Source organism: Spermophilus citellus (genome assembly GCF_964194105.1).
Source record: "Spermophilus citellus genome assembly, chromosome: 9".
NCBI classification, from domain to species: domain Eukaryota; kingdom Metazoa; phylum Chordata; class Mammalia; order Rodentia; family Sciuridae; genus Spermophilus; species Spermophilus citellus.
Window position 1 is genome coordinate 94,104,898 of NC_138191.1, and position 14,221 is coordinate 94,119,118.

Here is a 14,221-nt window from a genome sequence, read left to right on the forward strand (position 1 = left end):
ATTTTTTTTTTTTTACATGAGTGGGTGCTGCAAGTGTTTGTTCCATATCCAAGCTCGCTCTCTAACCTGCAATGGAGTTTTCATGCTGTCAGTGTATTTACATTTCATATTACAGATTTGGACTAGATATGTTTTTGTAGAAGGTAAAGTTAGGCCTTTATAGGGAAGTTAGATCGATGAGAGACAATTAATCACAGTGGTTGAGAGAACAGCTTTGAGAACACGGAACACAAACAAATCCCGAGCATGGGCTTGGCATAGTACAAATCTGGGTCATGTCCTTCTCAAGGAACTTGGACAAGTTACGGGGCCTCTCTGATTCAATTTCAGTGTTTGTTATCTACCTCTAGGAATTTTTTCCAGGAACATTGGTGCATGCTTTGTGATAGATGTTATTCCAGTTAAGGTTTGGGGATGGTGGAGGTTCCAATAGTGAAAGGACTGAAACAATGCAATGTGTTGACAAGGCAGAGAGGTAACCTCAGACCAAACTGTAGGTCTCCCCAACCCAACTTTAAATAGTGAGGCAGGAAGAGGGGACTGTGAGACCACAGGCCCTGTCACTTAGCTAGGTGCCCATCAAAGGCATATGGCAGCAAATGTTCTCAGCTCTGATGTTGGACATGCCCTCCCAGAACCCTGAGGTTTAATTTTCACATTAGTTATATTCTCTGACTAATCACCTAGGCCTTCTGTTTGCTTTATGGATATTGTTCAAAGGCTTTGATCAAGTAGGAGTCACGGAGTGCAGTGGATGCAAATGAGAACTAGAAGTGGCAGACCAGATGTCCAGGTCTGGCTCTGCAGATGTTCTTCTGGGCCTCCCCTCTGCCAGCATCCTGCCCTCTGTAGTGCTTCTCTTACTGGGCTGATCATAGTGGCAACAGCTACCATTAGTAGAAAGCTCACCATGAGAATGAATCCATGTTTTGCACATAATATTTGTAGTAACCTACATAAGCTATGGGAGACCTTTGTCCTCATTTAGCAGATAAGGAACTAAGGCTCAGACAGTGTAGTCGACCTGGGAGGAAAACCTCTTACACACCTAGCAGAATGTTCTAGACATTTTTATTTACATCACCAACCTGGAGCTTCTGGGGGCACCAATATTTTTGTCTTCTTCATCTGTTGCCAGTGAGTAATTGCATTTGGCACAGAGGAAAGTCTCGCTAAGGGGTGAATGAATGAAATGAAAGTCATGTTTTCTCAGTAGAAAAGCACTACAATGTGGTTAGCTGTGGCCATTAGACTTTTTGTTTTAAGCATATCCTCAGATAATTCTCAGCCACACATAGAGCTGCCATTGTTTTAACATTACCTAGCTGGAAGAAATGGATGGAATTATCTCTGATGCCCTCAATGCTAAGTTTTAAGGGGAGGCATGATAGAGAAGGAATCAGGAGCTGGAGCTAATGAGCATCAGCAGGCTAGTCTGTACCCAGTTCTGAGAACCAGTGTGCAGTGCCCAGACCACACAGTAGGCAAACTATGGTGAGCTTACAGAGGGCTTTGACTGCCCATGTATTCAACCTATTTCTGACTCTGTGAGCCCAGACAAGCTACCTGAGTTCTGTGACTATCTTAATTACCTGGAAAATGGAAATGGTTTGGTCATTGTGAAGAGTGGATATAAAGTTTATGAAACCTCCTGCACAATTCCCTTGCTCAACTCACGGAAATTCCTCAGCCCTGACTTTATGGGGGGGGGGGTTGTTTAAATCCCTGGTTGATGGGTCTTAGCAAAATATTATGTTAATAATAATTATTAAATTACATATATAATATATTATTTATATTAATAAAATATTATTAACATAAAGGTAATTATGTTGATAATTATTGAGAGGGTCTGTTGCAAGGTATGGTCACTCAATTCCACATAGTGTGAAGCTAATTTCCCTAAACTCATGAGTTAGCAGAAGAGATATCATAAAACCGTTTTTTGGATAATCATCCTGGGTCATTACTTGATACAAATTAATTACTCTTGAGTTTCCCTATAAAACAGCCCATGGAATTGGGTGTAAAGGAGGTCTTTGACCCTGGCCAAAGCACTATTAAATGTTGGGATACTGGAGAGTCAGTGCTGATACTTTCCCAACAAGACTCTTGGACATGAACTCTTAGTAGGTGATTCTCACTTAACATGGAATTAGATGCTTTATATATATTTTCAGATTTATTTGTCTGCATTCTTCATTGGGATGGTTCTTGTAATTTTTCTGCCTAAGAAAGATGAGGCTCAGGGAGAAGTAGTTTGCCTCAGTATTTCAATAGATAGAGCCAGAATTTGCATCTAGGGATATTATTCAGTTTTTTCTGCCATGCCCCATGATTTGACAGGACACAGTGACAATGGAATCTCAACAGCTTCGTATCTGAATCTTTGTTTCTCTGTTTTCAGGTCAGGATCGCAGTGAAGCCACTTTGATAAAGAGGTTTAAAGGTGAAGGGGTCCGGTACAAAGCCAAACTGATCGGGATTGATGAAGTTTCCGCAGCTCGGGGAGACAAGTTATGTCAAGACTCCATGATGAAACTCAAGGTGCTGTGTACCCGTCATTTAATTATCCAGGGCTTCATATGAATAAGGGGAAGTGTTGATCGCCATTATTATGGCAAAAATTACTTTGTTCATGATTGACTTAACCACATTTATTCACTAGGAAGAGACTTCAGTGTTTCTGCAAATGTTTACTGAGGATCTACTATATGGAGGTATTTTTGCCAGGTCTTGTTTTATAATTTTTGAAATCATCATATTTTACCCAATTATGTCTTTATTTTGCAGCCCATGTAAAAATAAGACTACAAACTTGTCAAATTGTTTAGTCTCTCACATTTTTTGGAATTTTTGCCACGCTATTATTTTTGATTTTTACATATTTTGTCATATGGTAAAAGATGCTAAGGTGAAAGCTGATTTTATTCATTTTTGTAATTTCTGCTAATGCACTCCAAACACTTTTTTAACAAAAAAAAAATAATATTTTAAAATTATCCATAATTAGATTCTGGGATTTGGAGATATAACAAAGAGGTTTCTTTGTGATTTTTTTTTAGCATTTTTAATGCTATGAAAAAGCCTTTCACTAAGAAACTAACCAAAGAAATTGGGAAATATAAACAAATCAGCTTATTAAAAAAATATACAAAAGGAATACTGTTTTTTTTTACAGATTGTGGTGTTCATACATTCTGTTTATTTTGTGAAACAAAATATTAGAAAAACAAAAGACTTAGCAAGAAGTCTAAAAATATTTTATGCATTTTAAACATATTCAATTTGTTTTTCTAATAATAGAGTTCATAAATGTTCATTATAAAATATTGTGGAAAAATATAGGAAGTATAAGGAAGAAAATTGAAATAATCCAAAATCCCACAAAGATGATTAGCATTACAGTTTTTGGTGTATAATTTACAGTCATTGTGTGTTTTTATGTGCATATAAATTCTGTATATATTTAATCAAGTTGAAATTAAATAATTTATATAGTTGCATATTCTATTTTTTTCTTATCTAATAATGTATGTGGGCATTTTTAACCAAATCTTCAAATAGTCCATGAGAACAAAACTTGGTCAGTGGAATATTTGTAAGTAAAAGGAAGAAAAGAACAATACACCAAGCCCAGTCAAATGTTTTAAAGTATTAAATGAGATAAAGTCTGTAAAATGCCCTCTGTATCACCTGTCCTTTCAGATGGTTAATAATCACAACTTATTTTTGTTCTTGCTATTTCTTAGCAGCTTACCATGTATATTGAATGCTAAATTTCCCCTATAGTATGGCTATAGGAATTAGAATTTTAAAAACTCTTGATTTTCTACTGGATATCCATTACTTTCTTTTTGTTTCTTTAAGCTGTAATATGTAACTGCTAAAATAACATTTATTTATATCTACTATAAGGTACAGTATCTTGTCTAGTATAAGAAAAATATATAAATGACATAAAATTCATTATTGAGGTTTAAGAGAAGTCCAATAATGAGCTCTCTCTTTCTTCTAAGTTCACATCTGAATGATAAATACAAAAAGTAGTTGGCCAGGAAGAATTCTACCTCCCAGCTTTGTCTCTGATGGTTGCACCTGACTTAGATACATGGTCACATAGACATCTTAGATACATGGATATATGGTCACATGGACATCTTGAATGAAACAGACTATTGCACTTGGTTTGTGGAAGAGTGGATAACTATAGTCCTTCTGCTTCCCCAGCCCCTTTCCTGTCCCAGACTAGAACCCATGACTTGTGCATGGCATCAGATCAGAAAGCAAACTGTCTACTAGCAAGTGAGGCACAGAAAGTCCTGAAGAGGTGAAGCCTCTTGTTTTCAACTTCATCCAACTCCCCCGTTAGATAGAGTTACATCTGCCAACCTAAGGGGAACTAGGGAAAGAAGGGAATAAAGCCTGGATCTTGATTCTTGCTGAAGTTCCTCATTACAATTATGAAATTAGGCAAAAAAAATAGAGATTCGTTCCTGACAAATTTTAATTGAAAAAAATCACTAAAATGTCATTACTTAATCCTCCCTGTGCACAGACCTGTTTCCCACCCACAGCCACAGGTCAGCTTAGAAGGAGAAAGGAGCTCATGCATCTTCCTTCCCCCGTATCCAGAAAATAGCCCCTCACCAGGCACCTGTCATGGAGTGCCTCATTGTACAACTACCTTCTTGGAAGCTCTGGGGTCTTAGTGGATGTGCAGTAAGGGTTTGCCTGTGTTCCCCGAAGGCTCTCCCTTCGGATTGAGATTGGGCCAAGCCAGCTGGACCAGACCTAGCAATAACTGTCAATCGTGTGTGTGTGTGTGTGTGTGTGTGTGTGTGTGTGTGTGTGTGTGTGTGTTTTACATGCAGTTTTGGGTTCCATCTGTCACCACTCATAACTCTGAGATCCCCAAAGCCCTGAGAGTTTGTCCTGCCATAACATACTCCTGTCAGGTGCACTAAACTTATTGAGGGGTTCTTGGTTCCCAGACAGTTATGTTTCATTATTTGCAAGTTGCTAATAAGTGTGCTGACATTTTGGCTCCCAGTGGTTTTTCTTTAGGAAACATAGAAATCTTAATGATCTATTCTTTATTTGGCCACCTTCCCAGGAAAGTAAGAGAAAGATAAGTACAAAGTGCCTCTTAGCCTTGAGAAAAGGCCCACTTGCCAGATGAGAAATGAAAAAATTAATTTTTTTTTTCTTGCTAGGCTTCCTGAAGCTAGTGCATTTTCCTGTCACAGGGGCTTTTGTCTTCGATTATAGAGGTTTTAGAGGGGATTCATGTGGTGAGCGTGAGTGGCACTGCCTGGGTACCAAGCCTACCATCATGACCATCGTCATTGTCATTGTCATATTTCAACTTAGAGTCAAGAGAGCGCTGTCACGTGTATTATCTCTTTTGATATTATGAGATAACCATCAGCCTCCTGTTTTATAACCAACAAACTTGAGGTTGTGAGAGGTTAAGGAATTTGCCTCGCCATTCTTCATTGAGTGTGAGAGAACCCAAACCTAGATCTCCAGAGGCCCAGTGTTTGACAAGACATAGTTTAGCTCTTAATTATATTGTGTTTTGCAGTTGCATTTAATTCATCTTGATTCATAAATTGATTTTAATCTCCTACCCATAAGCTACCATCTAACAGCCACAGCCATTGGCTCTTCAGATAACCAACTTTTAGACATTTGATAAAACAGTGATGATTGAAACCACGGGAGAAGATGCCATCTCCCAAAGACAGTGCCTGGCAAGCTGAGTACAGAACGTCAAGGATGTCACTCAGGGTCCTGGAAGGCAGAATTCACCCTACCCAGGTCAGATGAGGACTCTTTAATGAAGGAGATATTTGCAAAGGGAAGGCAAGGTGGCGAGGTGTGGTGAGGCACCCAGAGTCTCATAATAGTGAGAGGCTGTTTCTACTCCTAGGAACCTATGGGGGAAAAAAAAAAAATCTTTACTGGAACCTAGGAAAAATAGGACAGATAAGGAAGGCCCCTTCCTTAAATTTAAAAAAAAAAAAAAAAAAAACTACAACCAGAGATACAGATCAATAAAGAGAAGTCAAGAAAAATACCCGATGTCTCCCTCCTTCCACCCTCTGATCTCCTGTCGGTATCTTTCATAGTGGAACTTAACTGCAAGCCAGAGGGAAGGAAGATTCAGACACCAGGAAATAGAGTCTCCATGGGACTGTCTCAGGGCACAAAGCAGGACAGAGAAAGTTATTTATCATCCCTTTTTAACTAGGAAAAAATGAAATTTAAGATAAATATTTCCCTCTAAGATTGTCAAGCTAGTAACAGGGCTGGGAACAGAGACTAAGTTTATTATGTGGGGCTTTCTGAAATAGCATCCTAAGGTTTTCAGTATTCATATCTGTAGCCTGTTGTGTTTACACACGTGCTTTATGTGTTCCATGGAGATCACAGTCATGATATTGTGTGCATGCTCCTTTCTGTGGGAGTGTTCTCAAAGCCCTTTCTTGTATGTCATCTTAACTATGGACAAAGCATCCTCTGAGCTGAATAGGCAGCCTGTTAATCCTGCCTGGCCATGCTGACCCTTTCTCTAGGGGTAAATTCCTCCCCTAAGACACTGCCTACCTGGGTATTCTTTGGGATATCCGTGCCAGCCATATCATACAGCACCTAGCACATGGTGTTGCTAAGAAATATCAATAATAGTTCAGGCAATAATGATAAGGATCATGGACCACTGTCCCCTGCGTTCCATGCTGACAGTGTTATGCACATAAGTTCATTAAACTGTTCCAACAGTTATAGGGAAAGTAATGTGGTTCTCGCTTTTAGAGTTCCTCCTCTCCACTGAGCTCTCTTCAGAAATTTTGGGACACATTTTAATATGGCATGCTTCATAGCATGGTCAATTTTTAAAAACCTGTTTCCCAGAAAAAAAAATCTTTTTGAGAAGAGAGGGTTATAGTAGAATGACTCCTACATTTAGAATCAGAAAGATCACTGCCTTAATTCCAGTTCAGTGACTTTCTTCTTTAGGTTTAGGGAGGTCACTAATCTCACGTTTCCTTATCTATGAATTGAAGGAGATAATTCTTACTTCCCAAAACTGTGGTATGGGCTAAATAAAATGACACATAAGAAAACTTCTAACATAGATTAGACACCCAATAAAATGTTTGATGTCCCAATTTCCTGGTTTCCAGTGTTAACTTATGGGGTCAGGTGGCTGATATTAGGTATAGAGGCCCAGATGGCACCTACATAGGCAGCATCAAACTCCCAACCAGGGCTGTGTTCTGCACTCCCACTAGTGCTACATAACACAGTGGATATTGTTATGGAAGAAGAGTCCCCAAGGCATGCTGTGGTGGCAGGCCTGCCTAGATTTAGTGCAGATTTTCAGAGCTTTATGCAGAGTCCTGTTTTACAAGAGAAAGAATGGCTAATAAAGTTGGACTTTTATTTCCAAAAAGATTGCACCATATGGGTAATCCTTCTCTTTTTCATTTATCATGTAAAGCCAAGACCAGCAGCCCAAGCACCAAGCCTGCAGGAACATGCATATCGACTCTTTCCATTCTTTTTTATGTACCACAATCTTCTACCAGAGAGTCTTTGACAGGTACTTGGAACCAGCAAGCAAAGATAGCCTTGATATGTATTAGGCACTGCCATGTACCAGGAAGTACTGCTATCTGATATTCCAGGATTCTGCAAGCCTTGGGACTGTGAGGATTCATCTTGGAGTTAGAGACATTAAAGCTACTCTTCCTGGCCAAAGGTGCAACCCTTTCCCGACCCTGTCCTGAGACATCCTTCCCTGGGAGGAATAAAGGAGGAGGGGCTCTCCTCCCCTCTGAATCAGTCCTCTCAATCCTTTCCTCTAATAAGGTGCTCTCTTAGTCCATTTGTGCTGCTAAATCAAAATACCCAGAACTGGCTAATTTATTGAGAACAGAAATGTATTCCCTGACAATTCTGGATACTGGCCACTCCCAAAATCAAGGTGCCAGCAGTTCAGGGTCTGGTGAAGGTCCAGCCTCTGTCTTCTAAGGTGTGCCTCATAGTGGAGTTCTCTGGAGGGATGAACACTGTCTTCATGTGGCAGAACTACAAAGATCCAAAAGGGAACAATCAAGCCATTTTACGGGGGCCCAAATCCCCTCTATGAGGGTTTTACCTTTGTAACTTAATCACCTCCTAAATGAAATCACATTGACAGTTAAGTTTCAACATATGAATTTGGGGAGACACATTCACAGCACACCAAGGGGCTACTTATTCTGTCTCATCTGGATACTGGAGGTTGGAGTTCAGGGTATGGTGTGGTGGCAGCATATGCTATTTTACTCAAATGCAGCCATCAACACCAATTTCAAAGTCAAATTTTCCTAGGTTCAACATTTGACTTGTCCTCTCATTTACTACCTAAAGCCATCTCACTTCTCCTTGAGTGCCTGCTGTATGCTAGGTCCCATTCTTAACACCAGGTATGCACAAGTGAGCTTTCGTTTCTCTGGACAAAGACAGAAAAATCAACCAATGACTATGTGATATGCCAGATGGCAGTAAGTGCCAGGAAGAAAATGAATGAGATGCAGTTTGGCATGAAGAGGGTTCTCTATTGGCTAAGGGAATCAGAGAGCATGACACTAAAGGGAAACAGGAATTACCTCTGGGATTCCAAAGATGAACATTGACCATTCCACCATGTTCCTTAAGAGTATCCACGGGGAATTCAAAAGCCAACAGCACAATGAGGAATCTAGAGACCATTGGATTAAAGATGTGTTATGTGGGATGTGAACAAAGTGCTTTACTTTGAAAGTAAACCATAGTCTTACCAACTAGAGGGTAGCTATTAGTCCTGGGGCTGGAAGAGGAACATTAGATAGGAGAGATCTGGTTTTTTTTAGAAAGAACACAATAATTATTGCTCCCAGAACAAAGTTTGGAGGGCTGAGTTATGGTCTCAGCATTTCCCCTAATTCTCTGTGCTATCTCAGGACTGCCCACCACCTTTGGGAACATTCTTTTCTCATCCTTGGTTGGAAAACTTTGTTTTAAGGTTTTTCTCTGACTCTAATGTTCTGTGTGCTGGTTGATGAGTAACATGTGTTTGAGAATTAGTGGGCAATTGATGTCGGATGAATTTTCTACTAGTAGGTATCCAAGCTGGGATTAGACTAAAGTTTACATGGATATTCATTTATTACTAGAAGAAATTCATTGTTGTTAAATTGGATAGTGTACCCTGGTACACCATGCTAGTTACTTTACAAAAAAATGTTTAATTCTCTTAACAATGCAAAAATAGTACTTACACTTAAGGAAGTGGAACTCGTAGGCTAAGTAATTGTCCAGGATTACATAGAACCAAGGGCATAATAAAATATTCTGAGTGCACAGAATATTTTTCAACACCCAAAGTGAAGATAAGCAGACAAATTCAAGAGGATGTGCCTCTTTCAAGTCTCTCCACCACTACACATTCCCAGAACCTGGTCCTGAGAATGTACTATCCTGTGAACAGCACAAACTACTATTATCTCCTGGGAACAGAAATCAATGTGATTTTAGACTTTGCTACTTCTAAAAGCCCAATGCTGTATCTGCTGAGAGGTGGGCTTAATCTTATAGTCTGTTAACTCAAACATGATGGAGTGGGGAGCTTCAAGACATTAATGGAGAGTCTGTAACAGCCCTTGGCATAGACCCTAGAAATGCCTTTACTCTCCTGGTATGCCCTTGTAAGAAGCCTGTACTTACCTGGGCCACAGAGTCTATTTTAAAAGCAACCATCCTTACTCATCACATGAATCTTATCAGCTTTGGGAGTTGGTCTCCAGATAGTTCATATTCATTTAACAATTATTTGCTAAGCATCTGCTATCCTCCAGGGACTGTTGTAAGCACTGGGGATAGAATATAAGCCAAGTAACATTCCTACTTATTGTGACATTTGCCTTCTTGACAGCTATATAGAGATAGAGATATATACATGCACACATACACATATCAGTTTATAAAAAGTTTGGGGAAGTATGGAAATAGATGTTTTGAACAATGGAAGGCATTTGGTGTTTTGCTTGAAAGTGCAGGAATGGTAGGGGAAAAGATAATAGAAAATGCAAAATTTCTTTGGATAAAAATTGCAAGCAGTAGGTGATGATCATGTTTTTCCAAACAAAAATAAAACATACAGTCTAGCATCTTTCCCTTTATTTTCTTTCTAATCTGTAGGATTGATTTCATACAAAAGTCTTTTCCAGAAGTACAAAAATAAAATCACATTTAGGCATATATCTAGTGACTCGCCTTTATTGAAAAGATTAAATCCATATCCACCATAAAATCCAGTGAAAATATTATTATGAGGTCCATATTGTGTATAGTTGGGGATCCTTAACTCTGAACCAAGTATGTAGGCACACAGTAGGCATTCTCTAAATCTTGATTAGAGTGAATGTTTAAGTATGTATTTACATCGTGTTGGAACAGCCAAGTCAATTATTACTCTAAGACATCAAGCAGATGTGAGCACTTTGTGCACAGATCATCGCAGGGCAGAGGGAAAGGGTGTGCATGATTGGTGGCACTGGTTGATGGTCTCGGACGTGCCTTGGGGACCCGAGGGAGTTTTCAAATGAAAGCACAAAGGTAAAAACCATGTCCTTCCTTTCAACAGGGCGTTGTTGCTGGCGCTCGTTCCAAAGGAGAACACAAACAGAAAATCTTTTTAACCATCTCCTTTGGAGGGATCAAAATCTTTGATGAGAAGACAGGGGTAAGTGAAAGAATCGCCTGGCGATGTGAAATTGAGTCCATTGACAGATGTGCCCTTAAAAGTCTCTACTCTCTGGGCGGGAATATCAAACAAGCATAAAAACACATAAAGCATCTGACAAACTTGATCAACTGTGATCGTCCATCAAAGCAAGTCTCTTTGCTGACTTGGCCACAGTGTGACTGCACCGTGATTGTTACAGTGTAATTGTGATAAAAGTGTCACACCATGCTGGTAATCTTAGGAGAGATTGATAAGCTTTGAAGAGTGGTGGTAATATGACAGTTTAAGTTAAATTTCTTTGTGTGTTGGCAACTTTGATGACATGCATCCTACAGGGAGACACATTGTAGGTCTTTGGACTGGTCAAAGCATCCAGGCTCTCTTGAGTTTAACCCCCAGCACCTTACAATTGCTGTAATCAAAAAGAATAAATAGAGTTCTCCGTCTTAAAAATAAAATCTATTACCGCCAACCAGGAAATGTAAGGGTTGTTATGTTTCTTGAACCCACCAAAGAAGTGGTTTGTGTTTTCATCAACCTTACAGTTGCAATTAACTCCTAGATTCATCCCCAGAGCTTGCCTGACACCGTCGATCTTGTTCATGGATGGTAGGGAAAAACAGAAAAACATTCTGTGATCTGTTGTACTGAGATAGTGACACTCCAATGGGTTTTTAGTCTTTAATTCCTTCAGTATTATGCAGCTTAGAAAACACCTCCATGTATATCACCTCCTTTGAACTTCCCAAAGATAATTTATCAAGCACTTTATAAATAATGCTCCACCAACCGAGTTATTTGACCATGGTCATTTTGCAGTTTTAGTTTCTCTTCCTTGTTCTGACTAACAACATGAGGGTGATCAGGTGATCATTTAAAAGTGAAAATATATATATTTTTTGAAGACAGAACAGAACTATAGAAAAATTGCTTCTCAACAACTAGTAATAGAACAGATATTGGCTCTAACATTATTCATAATAACCAAATGATGAAAGCAGCCCCAGTGTCCAGTGACAGAGGAATAAAGGGTCACATCTAGATAGAATGCAATCTAAGAGAGAAGAAAATTCCAGCACATTCTTCAACCTGTGATACTCAAAGGCAGTGTGCTGAGCAAAGTAAGCTACAACAAAAAGGCAAGTCCTGGGTGATCCCACTTGTATGAGGTACCCAGAGTGTGGAGCTCATGGAGATAGAAAGTGGAATGATAATTTCCAGGAAAAGGAAGGATGGGGAGTTATTGCTTGATAGACGTGGGTTTTTGGTTGGGGAAGATGAAAATGTTCTGGAGGTAGATGGTGGTGACAGCTGCAAAAAAAAAAAAAAAAACTGTGAATACATTTAATGCCACTGAGCCAGACACTACAAATAGTTACTATGATAAGTTTTATGTATATGTACTTTACCATGATATAAAATAATGGCACCCAGTTTTTGAATACCTTCTATAGTCTAGGTTGGTCTTTTTACATGTATTATCCAGTTTTATCTTCAAAACAGTCCTGTGAAATAATAATAATAGCTACTGTGTTCATCCACTTTTCTGTGACCATAATGAAACACCTGAGGCAGGCTGACTTTATAAAGAAAATAGATGTATGCAGCTCACAGTTCTGGAGGTTCAAAGACATAGCCCCCAGCTTGGCTCTGGCAAGGACCTCAGGGTGGATGGTATACCAGTAGTGCAAGCAGGTGAGAGAGAAGAAGAGATCACATCTTGAAAGTGGAAGCCAGGGGGAGACTGGGGTCCCAGAGTCCCCTCACTCCCCAATTGAGCAAAGGACCTCCCATTATGCCACATCTCCTGAAAGGCTCCAAACCATGTTTCAGCTTTGCAGTACTAAAGCCTGTGAACCTCTGGGGGACACACTCAAACATAACCCACCATAGCAGCTACTTCATCAAGTGTACATTAGGTGCCCATCATTGCCCTAAGTTCTATATAAGTACCAGGTCATTTACTCCTCACAAGCACCCAAGGGAGAGATGCTATCATTATCCCTGCATTATAGTTGGAAGACACCCAGAACAGAAACATGACATGACCTGTTGAAAATAAGCAGTGCCAGAGATAGGCTTAGAACCCAGGTAACTTGGCTCACAGGACCTTTTGCTTATCCATGTTGCTTGTCGTTTATCTCAGATAAGTGACTTCCTACAGTTCCCCTGGGATTTGTTTATCAACATGTCCGAGACAAGGAGCACAGTGTGCCACACAAGGCCACTTGGGAAAGACTTAAGGGTGGCTGGAGGCAGAAGAGGGGAATGGAGGGAACCCTCAGGCCAAGGCCTTTGTTAGAGTTTCCATAGGAAAATTCAAGGTACAGCAGGATGGACAGCTGAGGATTGGTTAGTTGGAACACTTCTTTCTGGCGCTGAGCTATAAGGGTGGACCCCAGCTGCCTAGCACCTGCTCTGGGAGGATTAAGGCAGAGGAAGATCACCTCTGTCTGCCTCCGGATTGGTAAGTTTGCCTGTCAAAGACCTGCTCCTGGCTGGGCCTTGGCTATGTCTAAGAATTGACCAGCTCTAGAGGGGCAGTGCCTCCCCAGCCAGAAATGTATTTCAAAATGTCAAAACATCATAATATTCAGAAAATTTTAAACTATTTACAACAACCTCATGCCCAGGAAGCAGAACAGAGATTTATTCTTAGATTGGCATGAATCAAAAATCAATGCAGTTTACCTCCACACCATAGGGAAAGGTGGGCCTGTCCACACAGGCCTTGGTAGAGGGAGTTTAGATTGGGGCACAAGCATTGGTAGGAAATAGGCTTGGATTTAGCAGGATTAAGAGTTTAGCAAAAGCTTCTCCTCCCCTCATCAATGTACCCAGCATTGTTGCAAGATGAGTTTCTGTCTTTTCCTGGAAAGATTGTATTTTGGAGACCTGCACTCGGTTTTTTGTTGGCTTGTTTGTTTGTTTAAGTTGTGATGGGTAGAATGCCTTTATTTTATTTATTTATTTTTTTATGGTGCTGAGGATCAAACCCAGTGCCTCACACGTGCTGGGCAAGCTCTCTACCACTGAGCCACCACCCCAGTTCCCTGCACTCAGTTTTTAACCTCACATTTTAGAAAAGACATTGGCAAGTGTGATGAGGAGGACCAGGTCAGTTGGGGAACAGAAAACTCTGCTGGGCCAAGTCTTCTAGACACAGACATGTCCTCCCGGGATCCTGAAGTATGGCAGAGGTCAACTTTGGGCTTGTACAAACTTGGAGAACACTTATGGTCCTTTAGTGTCCTTTATGGGAGCCCAGCACCGTGGACCAAGCCCGACTGAGAGATACTTTCACAGTGATTTATGTGTCCCAGTGTTATGATATTATCTCTAGGCCATTCTCATTCCCAGCCCTGTCCATCACTGGGACGACAGGGACAGAAGCAGGGGTGTGAGGTATCTGGCATTTTATCTTGTTTTGGGAACCTCTTTCAC

General features: G+C 40.2%; 1 protein-coding gene across 1 annotated transcript in view; it reads left to right on the top strand.

Annotated features, from left to right (window-relative positions):
• DAB1 (DAB adaptor protein 1) overlaps positions 1–14,221 on the top strand; it is a gene marked incomplete at its 5' end in the record, with an annotated part of 275,913 nt that overhangs the window by 130,877 nt on the left and 130,815 nt on the right. Inside the window, 2 exon segments of the mRNA XM_081306683.1 lie at positions 2,408–2,547; positions 10,676–10,774. Coding sequence (XP_081162809.1) covers positions 2,408–2,547; positions 10,676–10,774 — 239 coding nt within the window.